Below are 24,175 nucleotides of genomic sequence, written 5' to 3' on the forward strand. Positions count from 1 at the left end.
GGATGAAAGGTCAAAGGTTGAAGCCATTATGTTGATGTGAGAAACAGTTGTATAACAAGCTGGGTCTCTGGTATATTTCCTGCTCTCCCAAATCGAGCATGTGGCGTTCTTTAAATGAAGTGTTGATGTTGGTGTGACGGCTTTGTGTTGCAGGTTGCGGTGTCTCATAAAGCAGCTGGAGCGGGGGGAGGCATCTGTGGTGGACCTGAAGAAAAACCTGGAGTACGCTGCCTCAGTCCTTGAAACTCTGTACATAGAGGAAACCAGGCAAGGAGATTTCCACTCAGTTTTGCTCTTATCAACCCGCATTTAGACACGCACTGTGTCATATCAACAGGTCATTTTTGTTTAAATTCTGCTATTGAATCATGCTCAGACCCATTGTGATGGATTAACTGGCTTTTGAGCAGTGGTGGAAGAAGTACTACAAAGTAAAGGTTCTACGTTACAAGTAAAAGTCCTGCACTCCAAATTTTGCTGAGATGAAGCCCAGACGAATGATCAGTACTAGACGCACCTAAAGTGCTCATACTTGGGATAGCATCATTTCCATTTGATGACGTAACAGTTTATAATCTTTGTTCACTGTGCAAGAAAAAGTATGTTGGCCGATTCCAATGGTTCATTTTAAAGTCGATATCGGCCGATACATCCCTAATAAAAAGTATTCCCCATTTGCCTTTCATTACTGCCGTCAGGGTTTTAACCACGTAAATGCCCAACGTAATGTGTGCTCAACTTCCCACTGAGAATCTCAAAATCACAAGTGTCATATGAGTTCCAACACTGTTGACAATTCCCAACACATCATCCTAAGTCGTCCCACATCACCACTTTGTCAGAGGACTTTCTCTTCTGTTGTTGACAGACACCACAACCAATGCTGGGACACAAACAAAACCACGTGGCTAAGTTCAGACAACAGCACATGGTTAGGTATAGAAAAAACATTTGGCTCTACATTCATACAGGAAGTGAAATACTGGCTTCCGGGTGAAAGTTAAGGGTTTGTTGGAGCTAGTGATGGCCAAATGAAGCCTCATGAAGCATTTTCTTCATTTTCTGAGCCCACTAGATGGTGCGCATGGTTTAAAGAGAGAGGCTCAAAGAATGGCAATTCAGTGTGCTTTCAACCTTTTGTTGAACAAATAGCGCCATCTAGTGGGCTCAGAAAATAAAGAAAATGCTTCATGAGGCTTCATTTGGCCATCACTAGTTGGAGCCTTCCACCACCTTTCCCACCCTCCCTTGTCACTCTTTAGCTCCTTTTATGACGTCATAACCGGCAGCACTTGGTGCCATCCAGCCGGGGAATCATAACACCGTGAAAGATTCTGTCCAGCTGTGTTACAAACTGATGTCACCCAGCTGTTTATCATACCACCAAGTGGATTTTGGGGTCGGTGTCTGATGCTGAAATCAGAGACAAAGCGTTCATAGTTCATAAATTGTATCTGCTTTGAATAAGGTTTCATTTTTGAAGTAACTGAATAGTGAATTTTGTTTTTATATGTGAAAATCCTTCTCCCTGCAGGCGGCTGGTGGATCCAGAAGATGAGCTGAGTGACATTCAGTCCGACTCGGTGCCGTCAGAGGTCCGGGACTGGCTGGCTTCCACTTTTACCAGGCAGAGGCGTCTGATGCTGCGCCGTAACGAAGACAAACCACGCTTCCGGAGCATCGTCCATGCAGTGCAGGCTGGCATCTTTGTGGAAAGGTTTGGCTCCTTTGGTTTATTTGTCCATATGTAACCCTCATCTCCCCATCTTCATCCTTTCATCCTACATCCTTCACCCCTCGACCCTTAACACTTCGTCCTTCATCTCCGACCCTCATCCCCTTATTCATCGACCCTCATCCCTTCATCCCTCAACCCTCAACCCTCTGACCCTCATCCCTTCGTCCCTCACCCTTCACCCCTTCATTCCGCCATCTTCATCCTTTCATCCTACACACTTCACCCCTTCATTGCTCCATCTTCATCCTTTCATCCTAGACCCTTCGACCCTCGACCCTTAACACTTCGTCCTTCATCTCTGACGCTGATCACCTTGTTCCTCGACCCTTATCCCTTCATCCCTCAACCCTCTGACTCTCAACCCTCATCCATTCATGTCTCATCGCTTCACCCCCTCATCCCGCATCTTCATCCTTTCATCCTACACCCTTCGACCCTCGACCCTTAACACTTCGTCCTTCATCTCTGACGCTGATCACCTTGTTCCTCGACCCTTATCCCTTCATCTCTCAACCCTTTGACCCTTAACCTTCATCCATTCATGTCTCATCCCTTCACCCCCTCATCCCCCATCTCCATAACAATAATAATAATAATAATAATACATTTTATTTATAAAGCGCTTTTCAAAGTTCTCAAAGTCAATTTACGGAGATGGTTCAAACACATCAAAAAACAATTTTCAGCAAAAGACATCGAAGACAAAGAGGAATAGCAATGGGAGTGAAAAAACAAATAAATAAATAAATGAATAAAAGTAGCTAAACATTAAAAGCAGAACGGAACAGGTGCGTTTTGAGTAGTGATTTGAATGATGGGAGGTCAGTGCAGTCACGGATGTGTTTTGGGAGGGAGTTCCAGAGGGTGGGGGCAGCAACGGAGAAGGCTCTGTCCATCCTTTCATCCTACACCCTTCACCACTCGAACCATAACACTTTGTCTTTCATCTCTGACCCTCATCCCCTTATTCCTTGACCCTCATCCCTTCATCCCTCAACCCTTCGACCCTCATCCCTTCATCCCTCGACCCTTTGACCCTTTGACCCTCGACCCACATCCATTCATCCTGCACCCTTCACCCCTCGACCCTTATCCCTCCATTCTTTATCTCTGACCCTCATCCCTTTATTGTACACCCTATCATCCCTCCATCCCTCCATGCTCATCTGTTCACTCTCTAATCCCTTGATCTTTATCCCTTCATACTTTCCTCCAAATCCTTAGTCCATCATATTCAATAAAGATTCAGTCTCAGTCTTCATCTCCTTGGTGAGGATGTTAGTGGACTGTTGTTCATGTAGAAACAGGAGAAAGAGGAGATCAGCTGATTCATGTCTTCTAATATTTTATCATTATAAAACCCTCTGCACACATTAAAGAGATAAGCAAAAGTTTGTTTGCACTTCTCAGTGCTGCATTCAGTGTGTGTGTATTTTTGACATTGTGCTGTGGTGTGTGTCTATGTGTGTGTTATATCTCTGTGACAGGATGTACAGACGAACCTCCAACATGGCCGGTCTGACTTATCCCCCAGATGTCATCACTGTGCTCAAGGTATTAATGTGTGTGTACATGTCCGTTTGTTCGTGTATTGTGTGTGTATGTTTTTTTGTGTTTCTTTTTGTCAAGCTAATGCTGAGTTTTGAAAATCTTAATTCATCCATCAGTCGTGATGGCCAAATGAAGCCTCATGAAGCATTTTCTTTATTTTCTGTGCCCACTAGATGGCACTCATGTGCGCTTTCAACCTTTTATTCAACAAAAAGCGCCATCTTGTGGGCTCAGAAAAAAAAAGAAAATGCTTCATGAGGCTTCATTTGGCCATCACTATCCATCAGTCCATTATTGAATTGAGTCTAGAATGGAGGGATGAAAAGAGGCTGAGGTTGAAGGGTGGGATGAAGTAACTGATGATGCTTACCATTAGAGTTGTGGATGAGTGAGTGTGAGGCAACATGTCATGGGTGTTTCCATGTTTCCTTATTTCTAATACATTTAAACAGAAATACAGAACCATAGTATTCAACAGGTATGTTGATATTCATGTGCTGATGAAACGTGTTTGTGTGAATCTGTTCCAGCACGTGGACACGTGGTCCTTTGATGTGTTTGCACTGAATGATGCCAGTGGAGATCACGCTCTGAAATTTGTCTTCTATGAGCTGCTCACCAGATACGACTTGATCAATCGTTTCAAGGTAACTTCCTCTGCCTTTATCGGTCACTGTGGATTTGCATTATCATATTGCTACATTGACACCATCCATTTTCATCCGCTTATCCGGGGCCGGGTCGCAGGGGCAGCAGGCCGAGCAAAGCACCCCAGACATCCCTCTCTCCAGCAACACTTTCCAGCTCCTCCTGGAGGACCCCAAGGTGTTCCCAGGCCAGACGAGATATGTAATCCCTCCAGCGTGTTCTGGGTCTGACCTCTAACAGGAGGCGCCCAGGAGGATCCTGATCAGATGTTGAACCACCTCAACTGACCCCTTTCCACACATAGGAGCAGCAGCTCTACTCTGAGCTCCCTCCGCATGTCAGAGCTCCTCCCCCTATCTCTACCCACACCCCATGGAGAAAACTCATTTCGGCAGCTTGTATCTGTGATCTCATTCTTTCAGTCACCACCCAGAGCTCATGACCATAGGTGAGGGTTGGGACGACCATGGACCTGCGCAACGCCCGCATCACTGCAGAAGCTGCATCAAATCTCTGATACACTGACACCAAGTAAACATTTTTTATATTTATAATTATTATTGTGACAAATCAAAGAAAAGGGAATAAGCTGAAGACAATTGTCAGATTATTGTTAGTAAACTGTAAACACAGTAAAAAAAGATTACTGTACTACTATCTTTCTTCAACTTCCTCTAAGGAAGAATAACAGCAAACTGTAACTTCATCCAGCGCATAAAAACACTAACTATATTCATCCCAAAGGCAAGGCAGCTTTATTTGTATAGCACATTTCATAAAGAGTCAGTCCGCGATGCCAGGGATCAACACGCCTGAGGCCCCGCCCCTGCCTGCCGCCCGGCACACAATGCACCACACCCTGATTTCTATCTGCGAGTGTTGGCCCCACAGGGTGACGGCTCTGTGTTATTCTTTTGGGCTGAGCCACACCAGACCCCATGGCCCAAGGCCCGACCACCAGGGGGGCTCAGACATCTGGAGGTCCTTTGTGTCGAAGGGGTCAGTTGAGGTAGTTCAGGTATCTGATCAGGATCCTCCTGGACGCCTCCCACTGGAAGTGTTTTGGGCACGTCCCACTGTAGGAGGTCCCGGGGCAGACCCAGAACACACTGGAGGGATTATATATATCTCGTCTGGCTTGGGAACACCTCAAGGACCTCCAAGAGGTTTTGCTCAGCCTGCTGCCCCCGAGACCCGGCCCAGGATAAGCACATAAAAATGGACGGATGGACATTTCATACACCGAGGCAATTCAAAGTGCTTTACAGAACAATAAAGCATAAAACATAATAAAAGAGTGAAGAGGAAAAAAAGGTACAATCTCATCAGTAGCATTTCATGTACTCCATTTGTCTCACCTCTTTGTGTTTCCACCATTTTCTCCTCTTTTTAAGAAAGGTTTCACCTCAGGAGCTCTCTCAAGGTCAAAGATGCTTTGTGAATACATTTGATCTTTACAAGGATCCAGTCTTGACTTTAAGGGGAAATTTTAAGAAAGTGTCACAATTTTCTTAATAGGAGCAACTCTCAGTGCTAGGAAGCTTTGTGAATACGGCCCCTGGGTCCTAACAGATGCCTTTTACAAGGATTTAAACCTTAGAAACCTTAGAAAGCAAACTGGTTTGATTTCTTACCAGAGGCAACTTGGGAAGAAATGTCCTGCAAATTTAAAAAAAATAGTAAAACTTGACAAGCAAAAAGAAAGAGGGGAAAATTAACAGAAAAGAACTAGAAAAAATGTCCAGAAAAAGGTATTTAGAATTATTATAACTATATTTTCAAAAAGAAAAAAATCTCTCCTCTCTCTTCATATTTATGTATATGTGTAAAACACAGGGTAATTTGTTTTGTTTTTCCAGGAAATGATCTTGTAACTTTTACTAGTTTTTTACTTTTTGAATCACTTCTTGCAAAGTTGCTCATTGTCTTTCTCTTGTGTTCTTGAAAGTATTTAAGCCAATTTGCTCAGATTTTAAAGGGTTAAGGAAGAATAACGGTGTGGCGCTCTTACATTGCAAAGCTGCTGCTGCCCTCTACTGGGGGAAACAAGTATTGCTTAAGAACAACTTCACATTAGAGCAGGTCAGACCAGGGTACACCACAAAATAATATATTAACAATTCTGGGCATGATGACGATCACAGAAATGTCCAGGTTGCCACAGTTTGATCCTTTGCCCTGTGAATGTACTAAACCTTCTGTGGAGGTTTAAGTTTGGGGTCTGCAGAGCTTGTAATCTCTGTACTCTTACCTTTGTAGTTTCCAGTATAGCGTTCTGTCACTGATGACTCAAACTTTAAAGAGGAATTCCACCAATTTTACACAGCAGATTGTGTTTACAGGTCTTTGGGAGGTCTACAACATTTGTGATAAAAAGCAGGTGGGTTGAGGCTACATTAGCAGCTACTAGCATAATGAAACATCTCTGACAAAGCATGTTGGTGGTTGAGTGCATTGTGGGTAATGTAGGCCCCAGGTTTTGACTATGGAGGAGAAAGCATGGAATATAGCTAGAGGAAGACATGGACGGTTCTACTGCATCGATTTGACTCACTGCCTATTGTGAGTCCAATAATGTTTTATGTTATGTTAATGTTATAAGTTAACCTTATATGGTACAGTATGTGTTTATATATTATATGAATCTTTTACATGTCTTACTTAATTCTTAGAGTAATGGCATTTGACTTAGATGAAAACTTGTTGTTGTGTGGCACCTTTTCTGAACTTGTGCAGAAAAGTCTGGATTGAAATTCAAGTTTGCAAATGAATTCATTGTTTCGGCCAAAAAACTTCTGGAGATCTCCTCCGAGGTGATGGATCCATGGTTACCTGACATTAGTGCTACGGTATTTTTCTTAGCACTGTTGTGTTGCCTCTATTGCAGGTCCCTGTTTCTGCTCTCATATCATTTGTGGAGTCGTTGGAGGTGGGCTACAGCAAACACAAGAACCCCTACCACAACCTGATGCATGCTGCAGATGTCACACAGACCATCCACTACCTGCTCCTCCACACGGGCATGGTGGTAAGCCTTGTGTTGAGTTAGGGTTAACATTTCTTAGAAGTGAATGCAGAAGTAGTGCAGCACATGGAACTTTTCATGGCTCACAACCTAAAAGCAAACAAATGTCCCTTTGTCTCCAACATTTAAGGCTGTATAAACTAGTTCGGGGTATCAGAGGATAACAGCTAGCCGAATTTTTCCATACACTTGAAGTGCATGGAACCCACATTTGAAAATGTAATAAAACTCCGCTAATGCATTTCAAAAACGTCCGAGTGGCTTGTCCGTCGTAATCCAAGTGCCCTGAAGCCGCGGCATGCAAAACTGACTTGAAAAGACGTAATTTACTCCACTTTTATAGCATCATTTCTCACCGTGGTGGCGAGACTCGAGAACGTTCAGAGACGTCTCTGAACATTCTTGAGTCTTGCGCAAGTTGTCATGTAAATACAGCACGCCTGCAGGCTGACTGACCACGGTGAGAAATGATGCTATAAAAGTGGAGTAAATTATGTCTTTTCAAGTCAGTTTTGTTTTTGAAATGCATTAGCGGAGTTTTATTACATTTTTAAAATGTGGGTTCCATGCACTTCAAGTGTAGCTGTTATTCCGGCTAGCTGTTATCCTCCGATACCCCGAACAAGTTTGGTGGATTAAAAAACTACACTGGACTTCCTGTCGGCATGAGGGTCAGTAAGTAACGTCTGTATTTTCATTGCAATTCAGTGTGCTTTCAACCTTTTGTTGAACAAAAAGCGCCATCTAGCAGGCTCATAAAAGAAAGACAATGCTTCATGAGGCTTCATTTGGCCATCACTAGTGTATCAGGCTTGTATGCTAATGAAAAGACTATTGAGTTGCCTGATGGGAGGCCTGACCCCATTAGGAACTAAAAGTCGGGATATCTCTGCACCTGCTTTTTCACTCATCTCTAAAGTGTCCCCTAACTTTTTGAAAGTGCAGTATTAAGTAGGTGGAGTGTCCCCAACAGCACATGTAGAACTGCAGAAGCAGCAGCTTTAAGTGACTCTTGTTTCTTTGTGACGTTAATTTTCCCCAATCTCTTTCTCTCTCTTTCAGCACTGGCTAACTGAGTTGGAGATCTTTGCCATCATTTTTGCGGCTGCCATCCATGACTATGAACATACAGGAACCACCAATAACTTCCATATTCAGACCAGGTTAATATCCACAAAGCACCATTTGTATTATTTCAATCACTGCAGGTGAGTGAAGAAATGTGTCAAGGAAAAATCCTACAATACATAAATCAATACATCCATCAACACATTTACCAACATGACCAACCTGGAGAGTGTTTGATATTGTTATAATTATTTGCATAATGAGCCTTATGATGACTGTAGCTGTGTGGGATTTGCAGGTCAGACACAGCCATGTTGTACAATGACCGCGCTGTTCTGGAGAACTACCACGTCAGTGCTGCCTATCGCCTTCTACAGAACGATGACGACATGAACATCCTTTCTAATCTTACCAAAGATGACTGGAGGTGAGAGGAGACAGCTGAGGTTGACATGTCACAGGTATTTCATCATAGTCCTGGTGAGTCCCTGGAGGTGTCACGGAGAGAAAAAAAACGAATTTGTACCTTTGAATTGATAGTTACTACTCTCGAATTAGCATCAAATTTTGGAAGACTTTACGATACAGTATGAGTCATAAAATACTCATCAGTTTCTACTGGTACCTACTGGTTTTCAACCAGCTTTGTATTATACATAGTCTGTAAATATATTGGACGATGCTACCGTGATGTCACCAACTGGTTTGTGGACATTTTGAAGCCTTGAGTTCAGCATTTCAGTCGCTGCAATTTTGTTTGTTTATTTGGAGCCAGAAGTTACCGTATTTGGGCAAGGGGCTGGGGCTGTGGAGATCTGACCGAGAAGCCGAGGACACTATCACCAGACAGCCTATCACTCAGCCCGCCATTAATTATGCGTAACTTTAAGCCTTAATAAAATGCAAACAGGCGAGTTAGATAAAAATCCATTCCCCGTTCAGTGTTAATGAATGTTTAAATTAGCTACAGAGACAAAAACTGTTTTGTTGTAATGGTTGTAAACATGTTTTGCTTTGACCTTAAACCAAGCCTCAAGTGGCCATTAGAGGAACTGCACTTTTTGACACTGCCATGTTGGCTTCATTTTTCAGCCGCTTGGTATCATAACAGTGTGGGTCGTATGAACTGTGGTGAACTTCCCTCAATCTTACCAGCAACCAGATCTCCCTGTCATTTGCTTTGGGGCTGTTGCTTGAACTACAGATTGTACATCCTCATTTTTGTGTGCCCACCACCACCACAGACACAAGTACAGAAGCGGATCAAACGAGAGTAAAAAAAAAAAAGTAGACTTTCCAAGGGTCTATGGGAAAAAGGTCTTTTTGGGCTCAATGACATCACGAGACAGACCCCAGCAATTGCAGTATTACTACGAAAATTTGGTTCAAAGCCCGGCCCAGTTCCCAGGAGCCTGGACACACTGACATCAAACTGTAGAACTAAGCAGCGTTGATCTAATATGAACCATGATTCAGTTACCGCTTTGTTTATTTCTCACATTAAATGTCTTCGGAAACATATTTCAGTTTAATGTGTGACTTCAATTCAAAAACATTTGTTATCAGCCAGCCACCATATTGTTATTGGACAGGCTACTTGCATTATATCGCCCACCAGTGAGAACACTATTAAAATTTGACAGCAACAAGATGATTGTCTCACAACTGAAAAAGTTCAAACCCTCAGTGAACACATAGATGGTCTTGCTGAATGAACTTTATTTTGAAGGGAACATCTGTGTTCATGGCAATCCATCCAGCGGTTGTTGAGATATTTCACTCTCATTCACTTCCAGAGAACTGCGCACACTGGTCGTGGAGATGGTGCTGGCCACAGACATGTCGTGCCACTTCCAGCAGATCAAAGCCATGAAAAGCTCCCTGCAGCAGCCCGAGGCGTGAGTAGTGCATTTCATCTCTGAGTCAGTGTCAGTTTTGTCGACATCATGCCAAGTTATGAATCTGACTCAGGTCTTTCATGAGGCAAAGCTTGGTGTAACAGTAACAGTAAAACTGTTTTGTGGTGTACGAAGTGAGTATCTTTGTCATGGTGTTATTTTGGCTCAACACAGCATGAGTTGACCTGCACTGACTTTTTCCACTAAATGAGTGAAACTCTCCTTGCCTGAGAGAAAAAAATTTATTCTTTAGCCTCTCCATATTACCTTGGTTATACTGTATGTTTCAATATATTTGTCACAGTTCTGCATTTTTGATCACCTGCTTACTTCTGCCTGCCCAGTCACCCCGCTCCCATTCAGTAGTTTCCCATTCACCCTTGTTTCCCCGTGCCTCAGCATCAGTCACATCCACCTCATTAAGGCAACTCAGTTCACCTGTTCCTCATGACTCACAGCCAGTATATATACCCCAGCCTCACAGACACAGAGGTGCATGTCCACCCTCATCACCAGCTCTCTGAGGTGCTCTGATGGCCAAATGAAGCCTCATAAAGCATGTTCTTTATTTTCTGAGCCCACTAGATGGCGCTCATGGTTTAAAGAGAGAGGCTCAAAGAATGGCAATTCAGTGTGCTTTCAACCTTTTGTTGAACAAAAAGCGCCATCTAGTGGGCTCAGTAAAGAAAGGAAAATGCTTCATGAGGCTTCATCTGGCCATCACTAAACGGCGGCAGTGTCTAAGGGCACGGGGGCCCCACTGGTAGACAATAATCTTATTTTTTTAGGCTCATAAATTGTACCGAAATTCACGAATATGTAGGATATTACTACAAATATTCCCATAATTTTATGTCCCACCTGACAGCCAATGCTGTATTCACTCACGTTAATGATGATGCTTCACCGTCTAGTGGATGGAAGTTATTTTCACCAGTAGCTGCCATTTTCTTACTGTCTGCATACATGATGACATCCGGTTTTGTTTATAGTCTCAGTGAGAGAAAGGAAAAGACATACACACTCTAACGTGAAAGAAAGAGAATAAGCTGATCAAACACTAACCATCACAGAAACCTACAAACATTCCTTGACTCACATCTCACTTATCGACCCCACATTCAGAACCTAACAAAGAAGCTCAACCAGAAACTGAACGTCTATAACAAGATCAGACCATATCTCACCCCTCAATATCCTACTGTTTCCCCATATCGTCCCTCACCACAAAGGAAACCACTGCACTCATAGCAAGACTACACAGCAGAGTTTACAAGAGCCACGGTAACCTCCATCTTTGGACTCATCACTGCACTGCACTCTCAAACTCTAACGCTTTGACTTTTCAAAACTACACAAATAATCTGACCATTAAAGTTAAAACCATTAAAACCAGCTTACAAAAACAATTAAACAATATGTCAAAGATCATTTTGTCACACTGACGCCTAAGATCTGAAACGACATCTCACACTACATTAGAGCAATAACCTCTATTACACATTTCAAACACGTACATAAACACGATGTGATGGAAGGACACACCTGCAACCACTGATTTAAATCCCATTGTACTCACTCCACTTCAGTTCTTTACTCTGCATTGTCCATGTAGCTGCCTACATATTGTTGTTTTGCCTCTGTTGCTTGTTTCTGTTTTTATGCTGTATTGTCCTGTGTTTTTGTTGCATAACAGGAACCTGCTGAAAACCAGTTTTTAACTGAGTCAGGCCAGTTTAACCTGTAACTCACAGTGACGCCTTTAATTACTTTCCTGTATGATGAAATGAAATGAAAGCATTTTTCTGAAAGTGTGAAACTGTTGAATTTACACAGTAGGTAATTTAATTTTTGATGAATTGTCTGATGTCACAATCATATATCACATTTAAACAACTGACAATTTAGAGTCACCAATTAACCTGCATGTCTTTGAACTGTGGGAGGAAACTGGAGCACCTGGAGGAAACCCACGCTGACACGGGGAGAACATGTCAGAGCACCTGGAGGAAACCCACGCTGACACGGGGAGAACATGCAAACTCCACACAGAAGGGCTCCCCCACCCTAGGGTTCAAACCTGGAACCCTCTTGCCGTGAAGCATCAACGCTAACCACTGTGTTACTGTTCCGCCATTTTAAATACACATAAATATAAACATTATTATGACCATATGACATCAAATACAAGCTTAACAATACAGTTTGTCCAAGATCTCACTGTAATGAGCACACACTCAAATGACATCCTGTGGGTCATGGGGACTTGTTGTATTGAAAACCTATGAACATCCTTTTTATGAGCCATCATGACTTTAAGGTGACTTATGATAAGTGCATTTAACCTTTTGTTTGTTTGTTTGTTTGTTTGTTTTTTGGGCAGGATTGACAAACCAAAGGCCCTATCCCTGCTCCTGCACACCGCTGACATCAGCCACCCTGCTAAACGTTGGGGCCTCCATCATCGCTGGACTACATCCCTGCTGGAGGAGTTCTTCAGACAGGTAGCCACCAAAACAAATTGTCACCTACTCCCTGCTGTTGATAAAGCAACGTTAGTGGGTTAGCAAGCTAATTGTGTTTAAATGTTACTCAGCCTACCTATCATTTCAACACTGGCTCACAAGCTGGCTTTAACTGAAGGTATATGGCAACTTGCTCTGCACCCCCCCCAAAAAACTAACGTATGGACCAAGGCATCTTTTGGTTGCTAGGAAACAACATTGTTGCTCCACTTAGACTTCCGTTCTGGCCATGAAAACAGTACATTCTTCACCTCATTCGAGACTTTGTTTGCGGACTGCTTCCTCTGTATCGACCCTGCTCGTCCCTGACTCTCCTGCTTCGTCTGCTCCCCGGTAAACCACTCTGCCTTCTGTTTTCAACCACGCACGGTGTTTCTGCCTTCCTGGTTCCTGTTTGCCTTTTTTTCTGCGGCTTTCTGGAATGAACGTCACCTGACTTTCCAAAGTGAGTTTACCAGCCCAGTCACCTGAGATCTTCTGGCTGTGGTTTGCTTCATTGTGCAGCCTCGCCTTTGAGTGTGCACCGCAGATTCCACGTTTCATCACTGCTGTTAAGCTCCCCTCTGTCCACGGCCGGCTTCACATCAGAGAGATAATTTTCTCAGTGAGTATTCCTGGTTTTGGAATCTCAGCTCTCCTGACATCACCCTCCGCCTGCCCCCTCTCGTTACCATCGCACACAATTGAACTGTCTGCTGTGCGTGTGCGCCTGGCAGATGCTGGCATTTCATCTGTGTGATGCTTCAGTTTTCCACACTGGGAGCTGTAGGCAGATTCTATTCCTCTGGGGGCTCTGTGAACACTGACACCCAACATTGACTCTCTCTGTTGCCTCACCAGTCTGCACTCCCTGTATTTATTGAAGTGGTGCATTCAAGCTCAGTTTAAACTGTTCCACCTCTCCCTGGAGTTGCTATTGGCTCCAAACCCCACCTGTTACAGCAACAGCATTACATGTACAACCAGCATAGATAATATAATATGGATATAAAAACTGAAAGTATAAATGAGTAGAAAAACATAATGATGTGTAAGTGAACCTGTCCAAATGACCGTGTGCTAACAGCGTCTTGTGATGCTGAACTTGTTTTCAGGGTGATAAAGAAGCAGAGTTGGGTCTGCCTTTCTCCCCTCTGTGTGACCGCAAATCCACCATGGTGGCTCAGTCTCAGATTGGTAAGGTATACGAATAACACCACACAAATCTTTTTCTTTATTTTCTGAGCCCACTAGATGGCCCTTTTTGCTCAACAAAAGGTTGAAAGCACACTGAATTGCCATTCTTTGAGCCTCTCTCTTTAAACCATGAATGCCATCTAGTGGGCTCAGAAAATTAAAAAAAATGCTTCATGAGGCTTCATTTGGCCATCACTACTGAATCGTAGGTCTGATTCATACCAAATTTTTTGTGGATCATCATTGGACCCAGCTAAGTAAAAGTAATAAAAATCTTGTTAATATTTTATTGCATTTTTATGATACTGACCAATGAACTTTAGAGAGGGTGTGGCTCAGCACACAAATGGACCTTACTCCTTAACCGTTCAACCAATCATCACAAAACCTGTAGGAAACATCCACATAAGTAACCTGAATCATACCCTTAAAGTTTGATTTAAATCAACCACTAGGAGGTGCCAAAAATAAAACAAAATGGATAAAAAGATATGTTCAATTCTAATGTTTGAACCACGTGTGTGAAATTATTTTGAAATCAGTCAATAGTGATGGCCAAATGAAGCCTCATGAAGCACTGTCTTTATTTTCTGAGCCCACTAGATGGCACTTTTTGTTCAACAAAAGGTTGAAAGCACACTGAATTGCCATTCTTTGCGCCTCTCTCTTTAAACCATGAAGCACCATCTAGTGGGCACAGAAAATAAAGAAAATGCTTCATGAGGCTTCATTTGGCCGTCACTATCAGCCAATAGGGGGCTCCACCAGTTCCAACAAATACAATGGGCTTTTGCAAAATTTGATCATTAATCAATGGCAGTTTTTTCAAACATCACCAAACTACAGTTTTTTATAACAGTGTAGCCTGGTGGAGATTTTTACTTTAATGAATGAGTATCTATCCGATTGTCATAAAACCTGATTGTAACCTTTAATGCAGGCTTTGTGAACTATCACAGGTCTTGATCCTACACAGCTTTCAAGCTTTAAAGGTCCGTGCTGGCTTAAACCCGGAATTGAAGCTTGCGCTATATTTTCATTGTATTTTTATCATCAGAACTCAGAATATACTACATTTTTGAAGTATCTCTGTTGAAAACCTCCTGAGATGAATAACCTGTGGACAGAATCAATAAGATGCACTTGTTGTTAATCAGACATGGCTGCTGTTTCCTGCAGGATTCATTGACTTCATCGTGGAGCCAACATTCACCGTGCTGACAGAAATGATTGAGAAGATCGTGACACCGCTTATTGAGGAGGCCTCTCGCTCTGGACTGGCTGGCTTCAGGCGCTCTAGGTGATATACGAAAGACTTTATGTTCTACGTGACACGCCTGACACTATGTAAAATGATTAGGGCTGTAAAAATAATGCGTTGATTTTGATTAATTAATCACAGAAAAAAAAGAACGCTGATTAATTGCATTCCTTGGTGCCCTTTGACCCGGTGCATCGTTGAAGATGCTGCTCTGCAGTTTCTGCAGGTGGAAGTTTTGTACCATCTGAGAACTTCAGGCCTGAAATATCACCTCAACACAAAGCATTTAGCAGCAAACGCAGAGGTCCGAGCTAGCACAGCCTCTGATGCTAACGCTGGCAGCCAGCCTCGTCAAGACACGCTCAGCCAGGCGTTCAGACTGAGTCAGTGTACCTGTGACCGACTCACTGACTCCCTGACAGAATGGACTGCAGACCAGTTTGGGTGGTCAGGACAGGGGGACAACTGTGTCCAACATCCATTCATTTGAAATTATTTTTTAAAAATAATTTCATAGCAAAAATTGAAACATGCGATTAATTTAGATCAATTAATCACAGAGCATGTAATTAATCAAGAGCAACCCAAGGTTATACCCTAATAAACACTGAAGCCAGAGGTACACAGCAGCACTCACCTGCTTATTGTCACATCTTCATCCTCACACAGTTCCACAGTTTTAATAATCGACGTACATTTGTATGACTGAATGTTTGTGTTTGTATGTCTTTGTGTGGGCACATGCTTGTCTCCACTGTCAGCAGTGTCAACAGTATCTGTGGCAGTGATGGAAAACATTCCAGTGTGAAGAGTACAGGCTCAGAAGGCAGCTGCTGTCTGACCGCAGTGGACTTTAAGAGCTTCAAGGTCACATGGAACCAAGAGATTCATCACAACAGGGAGACATGGAAGGATCAGGCAGCCAAAGGTAGACACGCTGACCTCTTAATATCTCAGTGTTGTACAATGGCTGCAAAAGTTCGGGCACCCCTGGTCAAAAGTTCATTTATTGTTAATAGCTAAGCAAGTTAAAGATGAACTGATCTCCAAAAGGTAAAAATTTAAAGATGAAACAGTTCTTCAGTATGTTTTAGCAAGATGACTTTTACATTTCAATCTTTGACAGTTTCAAATTAACAATAAAGGAAAAGGACCTGAAGCAACAGTTTGGGCACCCTGCATGGTCAGTGCTCAGTAGCGCCCCCTTCTTCTAAACACTTCTTGTAACCAGCTCAGAGTCTTTCAGTTCTTGTTTGGAGGATTTTCACCCATTCTTCCTGCAAAAGGCTTCTAGCTCTGTGAGATTCTTGGGCCGTCTTCATGCTCTGCTCTTTGAGCTCTATCCACAGATGTTTAATGATGTTTAGGTCAGGGGACTGTGAGGGCGTGGCCAAACCTTCAGCTGGCTCCTCTTGAGGTCGTCCATTGTGGATCTGGAGGTGTGTTTAGGATCATTGTCCTGTTGTAGAAGCCATCCTCTCTTCATCTGCAGCTTTTTTACAGATGCTGTGATGTCTGGAATTTAACTGAATCCATTCTTCCCTCTACCTGTGAAATGTTCCCCGTGCCACTGGCTGCAACACAAGCCCAAAGCATCATCCATCCACCCCCGTGTTTAACAGTTTGTTCTCCAAACATACCTTTGCTCATTGTGTCCAGAAAGTTCTGTTTTACCTTCATCAGTCCACAGGACTTGTTTCCAAAAAGCATCAGGCTTGTTCAGATGTTCCTTTGCAAACTTGTGAGGCTGAATGTTGTGGTGAGGACACAGGAAAGGTTTTCTTCTGATGACTCTTCCATGAAGCTCATATTTGTCCAGGTGTGTCTGCACAGTAGAACAGTGCACCACCACTCCAGAGTCTGAGAAATCTTCCTGCAGGTCTTTTGCAGTCAAACAGAGGTTTGATTTGCCTTTCTAACAATCCTACGAGCAGCTCTCTCAGAGAGTTTTCAGCTTGACCTCCACAGTTCCTGTTAACTGCCATTTCTTACTGACATGACCAACTGAGGAAACAGCTCCCTGAAAACACTTTGCTATCTTCTTCTAGTCTTCATCAGGTCTTTTAGTTTTCAGAGTGCTAGGCAGCTGTTTAGAGGAGCCCATGGCTGCTGATTGTTGGGACAAGGTTTCAGGAGTCAGAGTCTTTATAAAGCTTTGAAATTAGCATCACCTGGCCTTTGCTAACAATGACTGTGAACAAGCCAGAGCCCTAACAAGCTCATTAAGCTCTGAGACCCTGGGAAAAGCTGTCTGAGAGCTCAAGTGTCTTGGGGTGCCCAAACTTTTGCACGGTGCTGCTTTACGTTTTTCCACTCTAAAACTGTACAAAATAAAATGAATTGACAGTCTAAAATGTTGAAAAGCATGTTTCATGTGCTCATGTGTGTGTGTGTGTGTGTGTGTGTGTGTGTGTGTGCTGGTAGATATGGGGGAAAAGGTGGAGAAGGAGGCAGAGGAGGGTGGCCAGGAAGAGAAGGATACAGAAGAAGAGAAACAGTCAAACAGAACTGTCGACACATCCAAAACAGGACAGGACGAAATGAAAACCGATGTGGAGGTGCAGGAGGAGGCTGAGAACAGAGGGCAGCTGGAGGAGCAACAGCCTCAAGAGGAGGAAGGAGACAAGAATCCTGGTGGAGCAGCAGAGTCCTCGCTGGGATCAGGCCCCAATGACCCAGACAGGAAGAAGCCTGACGGTCACACAGAGAAGCAGCAGCGGCAGCGTCCGAACGGTACGTGTCCTGACAATTTCATCACTTTGAATCTACATTTACAATTTACAAGGCTTTAAAAGATTCATGATGTGCACATGGAGCATAATGCTGACTTTCTGAGATGTTGTAGACGTTTAGAAAGCTTCACAAGGCGTGACAGTGAAAATATGACTTGATAAAGGACCCATTCACACGCAGACACAGAGCTCAAAGCTCAAAGACTAGATTGTGATGTCATGCTGACTTAGCTTTTGCTGTCGTTGCAGGCCCTCAGCCTGACTGCCCTGTCATCCATTACTGTAAGAGACCCAGCTACGCAGCCAGTTCCCACCGGCTGCTGAGGTCAAAGGTCACTGAGATGCGGCCCATTGATGCCAGGGGGAAGGCCAGGAGACTGCAGCGCATCTCTCTGCGTCGCCGAAAGTGACCTTATAGTATAGAGTGTGACATCAGCGTGATGTCACATCCAAAGATACTACAGCTAGTGATGGCCAAATGAAGCCTTATGAAGCATTTTCTTTATTTTCTGAGCCCACTAAATGGCGCTCAAGGTCTAAAGAGAGAGGCTCAAAGAATGGCAATTCAGTGTTCACGAGGCTTCATTTGGCCATCACTAACTACAACATGACAATCAGTCTTTGTTTTTATTTGCGTATCGCAGCCTTGTACTCCAACGGACCTTCTGCTTAGTTTCAGTCTTGTGTCTGTAACTGTTGCTGCATTGTCACTTCTTTATCTTGTGGTGGTGTCTCTTCACTGCAACACTGCCACCTCCTGCTTTGTGTGGACCGACCACTTCTTTTAAATCTCTTCTCAAACTGTGACTCTTTTTTTTGCAACGTACATTTTGTATTCATTATTTCTTAATTTGTATTTTATCGCTGATTATTTGAAGGTCCACTGATAAAAATATTATAGGGCTACACTGTATATTTTATTATGTCTATAGGCTTGCTTTTAGTTTCCACTGCTCGCCCTGCTCCGCTCGTGTCCAGCAGGAACCATTTATGTGTTTTTAATGCAGTTGTGCTAACTGATTGTCGTTGGTCCTCATTTATCAATCAAACGTACAAACCGACGCAGATCTGAATGCAGAAGTCATCTCACAATAGGGTTCGCATGTGATTCATGAAGGGTTCTTATCCGTCCCCCAGAGTTTACATCATGGAGAGACGTGACAGCCAATAAGAGAAACCTACAAGCCTACAAGAGTTGAGACCTGACGTGAGATTTGTCCGCAGCCTCCGCTCACGTCCACATTGATAAATGCAAGCTTTGCTTGGAAATGACAGCACACCCAGTATTCAGTCGTACGTTCATTGTAAATGTGGGCCAATGTGTGTTTTTGGTTGTGTGTTTTTGGTTCTATGTTATTTTTTCAGCTCACAAGGCTGACATGTCGAGGCACTGCTGAATTTCCTCTACAAATATTTTTACCAGTCTCCATCAACAATGCACTCGACATCTGAACTCCTCAGTGTTACCAGTGAGACGTATGCAGAGCTGTCAGGTTTGTGTGTCTTCTGTAAAAAGTGAGCTTTGTCAATGAAGAGTTAAATATGAAACATACCTGACCTGATGATACCGGCAGTACAAAGCACCTGAATAGTAATGAGTGAATGGAGGTTTGAGGGGGTTAGTATTATACTCTGAATGTTTCAGACAGCTGCTCTATAATCAGTAAATCATTTTTGACATTGTTGTGTAAGATTGACGTTAGGATGAGAATCCTGATGGCAGCAGCACAGAGACAGGTGAGCTGCAGGTGAGCTCTGGTGTTACAGTGAAATGTCTGACTGTTAGTTCATGAGCTGATTAAAAATAAATAAAGACAAGGTGAAGTTTTTACCTTTAAATACAAGTTCATGTTTGAGCATTGCTGTGCCTTTGTCATGACGCTTCACGCTTTTCTCAAGAGTAGTGTACCAACCTTAGTGATGGCCAAATGAAGCCTCATGAAGCATTTTCTTTATTTTCTGAGCCCACTAGATGGCGCTCAACGTTTAAAGAGAGAGGCTCAAAGAATGGCAATTCAGTGTGCTTTCAACCTTTTGTTGAACAAACAGTGCCATCTAGTGGGCTCATGAAATAAAGAAAATGCTTCATGAGGCTTCATTTGGCCATCACTACTGGCCATCACATATCAGGCCTTCACATTACACATTTACTAAGGACAGGAAGTTTGCTAAATAAAAGAGAGAAGACCAAATCAACCTTTTTTTCTTTGATATGCACAAATACACACTTAAATAGCTTGAGCTCTGTGATAGTCTGGCAACCCACCCGGGGTGTACTCCGCCTCTCGTCAGCTGGGCTGGACTGCTTTTTCAATCAGTGGACCACCCGCTCTTCCTCCTGAGCCACAATTAAAATAAATAAATTATAATAGAACTAAATTCTTTTAATTGGTATCGGCTGATATTTGCTTTGAAATTAATGTCCTGGTGTTATTGCGGCGTCCCGGAACAACAACAGCTGACGCAGGAGGATACCGAGCGCACAATATGTAGACGTATAGGTCCACTGACAAAGTGGTGACATGTGACTTGAGATGAGAACATGTTGTCTGTGGTCCTAATTTAGTGATGGCCAAATGAAGCCTCATGAAGCATTTTCCTTTATTTTATGAGCCCACTAGATGGCGCTTTTTGTTCAACAAAAGGTTGAAAGCACACTGAATTGCCATTCTTTGAGCCTCTCTCTTTAAACCATGAGCGCCATCTAGTGGGCTCAGAAAATAAAGAAAATGCTTCATGAGGCTTCAGTTGGCCTTCACTACCTAATATGTCTTAAATGCTGTGTATCCTTGCTGCATTTGTGACCAGTGAGAAGTGTGTGTGGCCAGTGAAGAAAAGAAAATACAATGTTTGGTCAAAGCAACATTTAATGAGACTGTGAAAATAAAAACATTCATTGACAACAAAAGTTAAAGGCTTCAGTCCTTCACATCTCTCTCTTCATCCTCTAAGTGAACCATCTGCTTCTCTGCTTTCAGCAGTCTCACTCCTACAGAGGAAGAAAACACAGGCTGTCAGCTGTTCACCCACAAACAGTTCACTGTGATGTTCAGGTGGAGAAACGACTTGTTCTGTTGTCAGTGCTACTGACGTGAGTGCTTCACAAAAATATATAAATAAAAATAAAATAAGAAATAAAAAATAAGAATAGAATTATCAAATTAATATCCAAGACTATATGCTTTGTCATATGTTTTTATCTATATAAAGTTATATAAATTTAAATATAAATTATATATATAAGTCAGGTAATAAATATATAAATGTAGCCATTTTCTGTACATTCACATCTGTTAAATTGTTTGGGTTTTTTGTTTTGTTTTACAATATTTTATAATGAAATTATTAATTTTACTATTTAAAACCAGCTGCATAAATTTAAAAGCACATAAGCATGCACATATCCAACAGACATTTATTGTAATTTTTAAGAATTTTCTTGTTGGCCCTGTTGGATATGCTTTGTCATATTTTGTGTTTGTTCTTATTAGTAATTTAATTTAATTTATTTATTTATTATTTTTCATATATGTTTACATTTATTTTATTTTTTATTTTTTTATTTATATTTTCATTTTAATTAATTTTATTTATTTTAATTTCTCAATTTATTTTTTCCATTCAACTTTTTACTTAGTTTATTTTTCCCTTTTATTTTTGTTATGTGTATCTATAATTTATTTTCTTTTTTTTACTTTCTTTTTTTCCTGTGTATAATATAGTTGTGTTTTTTATACACATGTATATGTTCTGCTGTCACACATTGGTATTTAAGGATATGATGTGTACTCATAGGACAGGTGATTGTGATTTGGTATTCAGGCCTCTGCTCCTCAGAGTTGATCTCATCTAATCAGTGGCAGCAGCTGACTGATTCATCACCTGGTAGGAATCTGTCTGTGTCTGCTCTGTGAAGCACTCATGTCAGGAGCACTGATGAAAGTCAGGGACTGAAACATTTGTTGCTGTTTTTAATCACTTTTTATTGCAATTTTTTGCACTTTGAGCGCGTTTCTTTTTGTGCACGGATGTCCAGAATAACATAACATTTTTTGGCATTGATCTCAGCCTGTGAACCTTTTCAGTGGCTGTCCAGCTCAGCTGAACTGGTGCGCTGGTATTTCTTCTGCCATTCTCTCTCGATTGTCCAGTATACTGACAAACTTTTTTGTTGCCTTAAGTAGGTGCAGCCAAACAGCAGCCCTAAGAATTTCCTGAGGTCTGGCCATTGATTCCAGCAGCTACAGTGACACCTACTCACAAAGGAAAGGGTCAGGGGATGTTGTCACTAAAAATAAATGTGACAGGTCATGAAACAGAAGCAGTCAGACAGAAAAAAAAGACAGCTGTGTTGGCCCAAAAGTCACATGGGCCCAGTGGGGTGCTGCCTGGTGTGCCAGTCCAGCCCCGGAGACAAGTCAAATTATTACCCAAACTTCCATCAGAGTTTACAGAGCCACTTCCTGCTCAAACTTTAACCTGCTGTACTACAATTATTCACTCCCAGTTTCCTGAGCAGTGACGGATTATCAGCAATGTTTCGGCCTAAATGAAGTGGTTTAGATCATGTGGATAAACCTGTCTGAAGAGTGAGGTCTCACTCTGAAGTCGTCGAAATCCAGTGCTTGTGCAGTGACTTGTGGTGTCAGAAACCAACGAAAAACGGCGTCCTTTAACATCGGCATGACACGCGGTCAGTTGTTATTGTAGTTTAACAGCGCACGGCAGCATCAGGGGGAAACACGGCAGGACAAGGACGAAAGTAAAGCGTTGAAAGTCCAAATGGGGTGGGAGGGTCCAACAAACACTGACTTTCACCTGAGAGAGATTTTAAGCCAAACCCTGTTCTTTTTTCCTAACTGTAACCACGTGTGTTTGTTGTTGACGGGAAAAAATGTCAATTGTACTGACGTAGTGCTTTTATTTTGAAAGAGACTGTATCAAACTGTACATTTGCTGTGAAAACAGAAGTGCATTTTGAAAACAGACAATGCATGTAACAGGCTGAAGTTGACACGGCGTCCCAGAACGTCAACAAGCAACACACCCAGGGTACCTTGGACGTCATATGTGGACGTCCATGACCAAACGTGGACATGTGACGAGGTCACAGTGAGGATGTGTTGGGTTTGTTCAGCCGGCTCCTGGATCTTAAGTTATCAGAGAAATAAGGAGCACACATGAGCAGCTGCTGGGCTGAAGGCCTGTCTCCAACGTGCCAAACAGAGTTGGAGAAACACTGAACTGATTTACTGTATCACCTGGTCTGTTTGTTGTAGAGAGGAGGAGACTGTTGTGGATAATTCGGCTCCTGGTTAAAACCTGCGCTAAAGAGATTCTGATCAGGAGAAATTTAAACTGGTTGCAATCTGCAATTCTAAACGCGAGCTGCCACTACATCTCCCAAAATGTTTTTTTTTTCCACTTCTAGTTTTAGTTGAGTTGTAGTGAAGGATAATAACCTTGGCACTAACCTGGTATATGTGGAGGAGAGTTGAGGACAGGCGTGTCTTTTCTGCGAGGTTTCTTCTCCTGGTCTGCCTCCTGACTCTCTGCGCAGAGAGGCTCCTCCTCCTCCTCCTCCTCCTCATCCTTCATCTTTGACTTCCTGTCCAGCGGGCTCTCCAGCGCCTCCTTGTCTGTCACACAGCCAGTCAAACTGTCACATTTCCAAGCAGCTTTTTTTAGTCACACCTGTTACATGTGGACAAGACATGATGCAGATATTTAAAGGTGTTCATTCTGATTATTTCAACAGCGAACACTAATTTTCCTTTTTTTAGCCGTTTTTTGCTTGTTGTGAAACACAGTGGTGATCTGATGCGTTTTAACGGTCAGTTCACTCAAATTACAAAACAAACAAAAACAAAATATTTTCTCCATCTTCAGGATCATTTATTCTCCCTTTACGTACGAAAAATGATACGTCCACTTCAAACGTAAACGTCACTGCACACATATTTCTATGCATCCATTATGATGGCATAGATACAGCCAATAGATGGCACTAGAGGGCGGAGTCAAAACTTTCACAACAATAAATGAGGTGACAGTGGAAGAGGTTGTAATATTGTACTTTTTCCTGGGATTACCTCCATGGATATACAATATCAGAAGAGGAGCCGTTACGAAAGCGGTGAGGAGTAAACAGAGTAAAACTTTTGGTTTATGATCTGAGGGGAAGCTGAAGTCATCAACCAGCCTGACGTTATAATTCTGTTGCTGAGGAGGGAGCTCTTCCTCTCCGGTATTTCACCTAAGAGCCAGCAGGATCTCTGCGATGTCTCCATGTCAACAGTCTACTAAGACCCGTCTCCACCAAACCCTTTCAGAACCAGCAGTAAGCCTTCAGACATGGTACCTAGACCCTCGGTGTGTTCAGACAGTCCTCTTAAATGTGGGCGGGGTTGTTGTCACTCACTGCTCCGTCCAGCACTCGCTGTATTTCCTTATCAGCGGTGACACAGATGGAAGTCTGCACCTGGTTTATCGTCCACAGAACGAGGCTGCACGCCCACATTTTCAGAACAAAATAGAACAGGCTGCAGTGAGA

General features: G+C 42.6%; 2 protein-coding genes across 3 annotated transcripts in view; one reads left to right on the forward strand and one right to left on the reverse strand.

Annotated features, from left to right (window-relative positions):
- pde1ca (phosphodiesterase 1C, calmodulin-dependent a) overlaps positions 1–18,178 on the forward strand; it is a 28,168-nt gene extending 9,990 nt beyond the window's left edge. Inside the window, exons 4-18 of one of the 2 annotated variants that reach the window (XM_050056076.1) lie at positions 154–267; positions 1,535–1,717; positions 3,226–3,292; positions 3,820–3,936; positions 6,825–6,965; positions 8,025–8,125; positions 8,329–8,457; positions 9,827–9,928; positions 12,312–12,432; positions 13,548–13,629; positions 14,809–14,929; positions 15,655–15,818; positions 17,315–17,524; positions 17,570–17,623; positions 17,872–18,178. In XM_050056076.1, the coding sequence (XP_049912033.1) occupies positions 154–267; positions 1,535–1,717; positions 3,226–3,292; positions 3,820–3,936; positions 6,825–6,965; positions 8,025–8,125; positions 8,329–8,457; positions 9,827–9,928; positions 12,312–12,432; positions 13,548–13,629; positions 14,809–14,929; positions 15,655–15,818; positions 17,315–17,524; positions 17,570–17,623; positions 17,872–18,032 (1,867 nt within the window). In that variant the 3' untranslated portion in view covers positions 18,033–18,178. Of the gene's footprint in view, positions 1–153; positions 268–1,534; positions 1,718–3,225; positions 3,293–3,819; positions 3,937–6,824; positions 6,966–8,024; positions 8,126–8,328; positions 8,458–9,826; positions 9,929–12,311; positions 12,433–13,547; positions 13,630–14,808; positions 14,930–15,654; positions 15,819–17,314; positions 17,624–17,871 lie in introns of both variants that reach the window. The other variant, XM_050056075.1, reaches the window with a different exon arrangement.
- Positions 18,179–20,471: 2,293 nt separating this feature from the next.
- ppp1r17 (protein phosphatase 1 regulatory subunit 17) overlaps positions 20,472–24,175 on the reverse strand; it is a 5,717-nt gene continuing 2,013 nt past the window's right edge. Inside the window, exons 3-4 of the mRNA XM_050056108.1 lie at positions 23,097–23,261; positions 20,472–20,611 (exon numbers count right to left, since the gene is read on the reverse strand). Of these exons, the coding sequence (XP_049912065.1) occupies positions 20,541–20,611; positions 23,097–23,261 (236 nt within the window). The 3' untranslated portion in view covers positions 20,472–20,540. The remainder of the gene's footprint in view (positions 20,612–23,096; positions 23,262–24,175) is intronic.

The sequence above is a fragment of the Epinephelus moara genome, chromosome 11 (assembly GCF_006386435.1).
Source record: "Epinephelus moara isolate mb chromosome 11, YSFRI_EMoa_1.0, whole genome shotgun sequence".
NCBI classification, from domain to species: Eukaryota; Metazoa; Chordata; class Actinopteri; order Perciformes; family Serranidae; genus Epinephelus; species Epinephelus moara.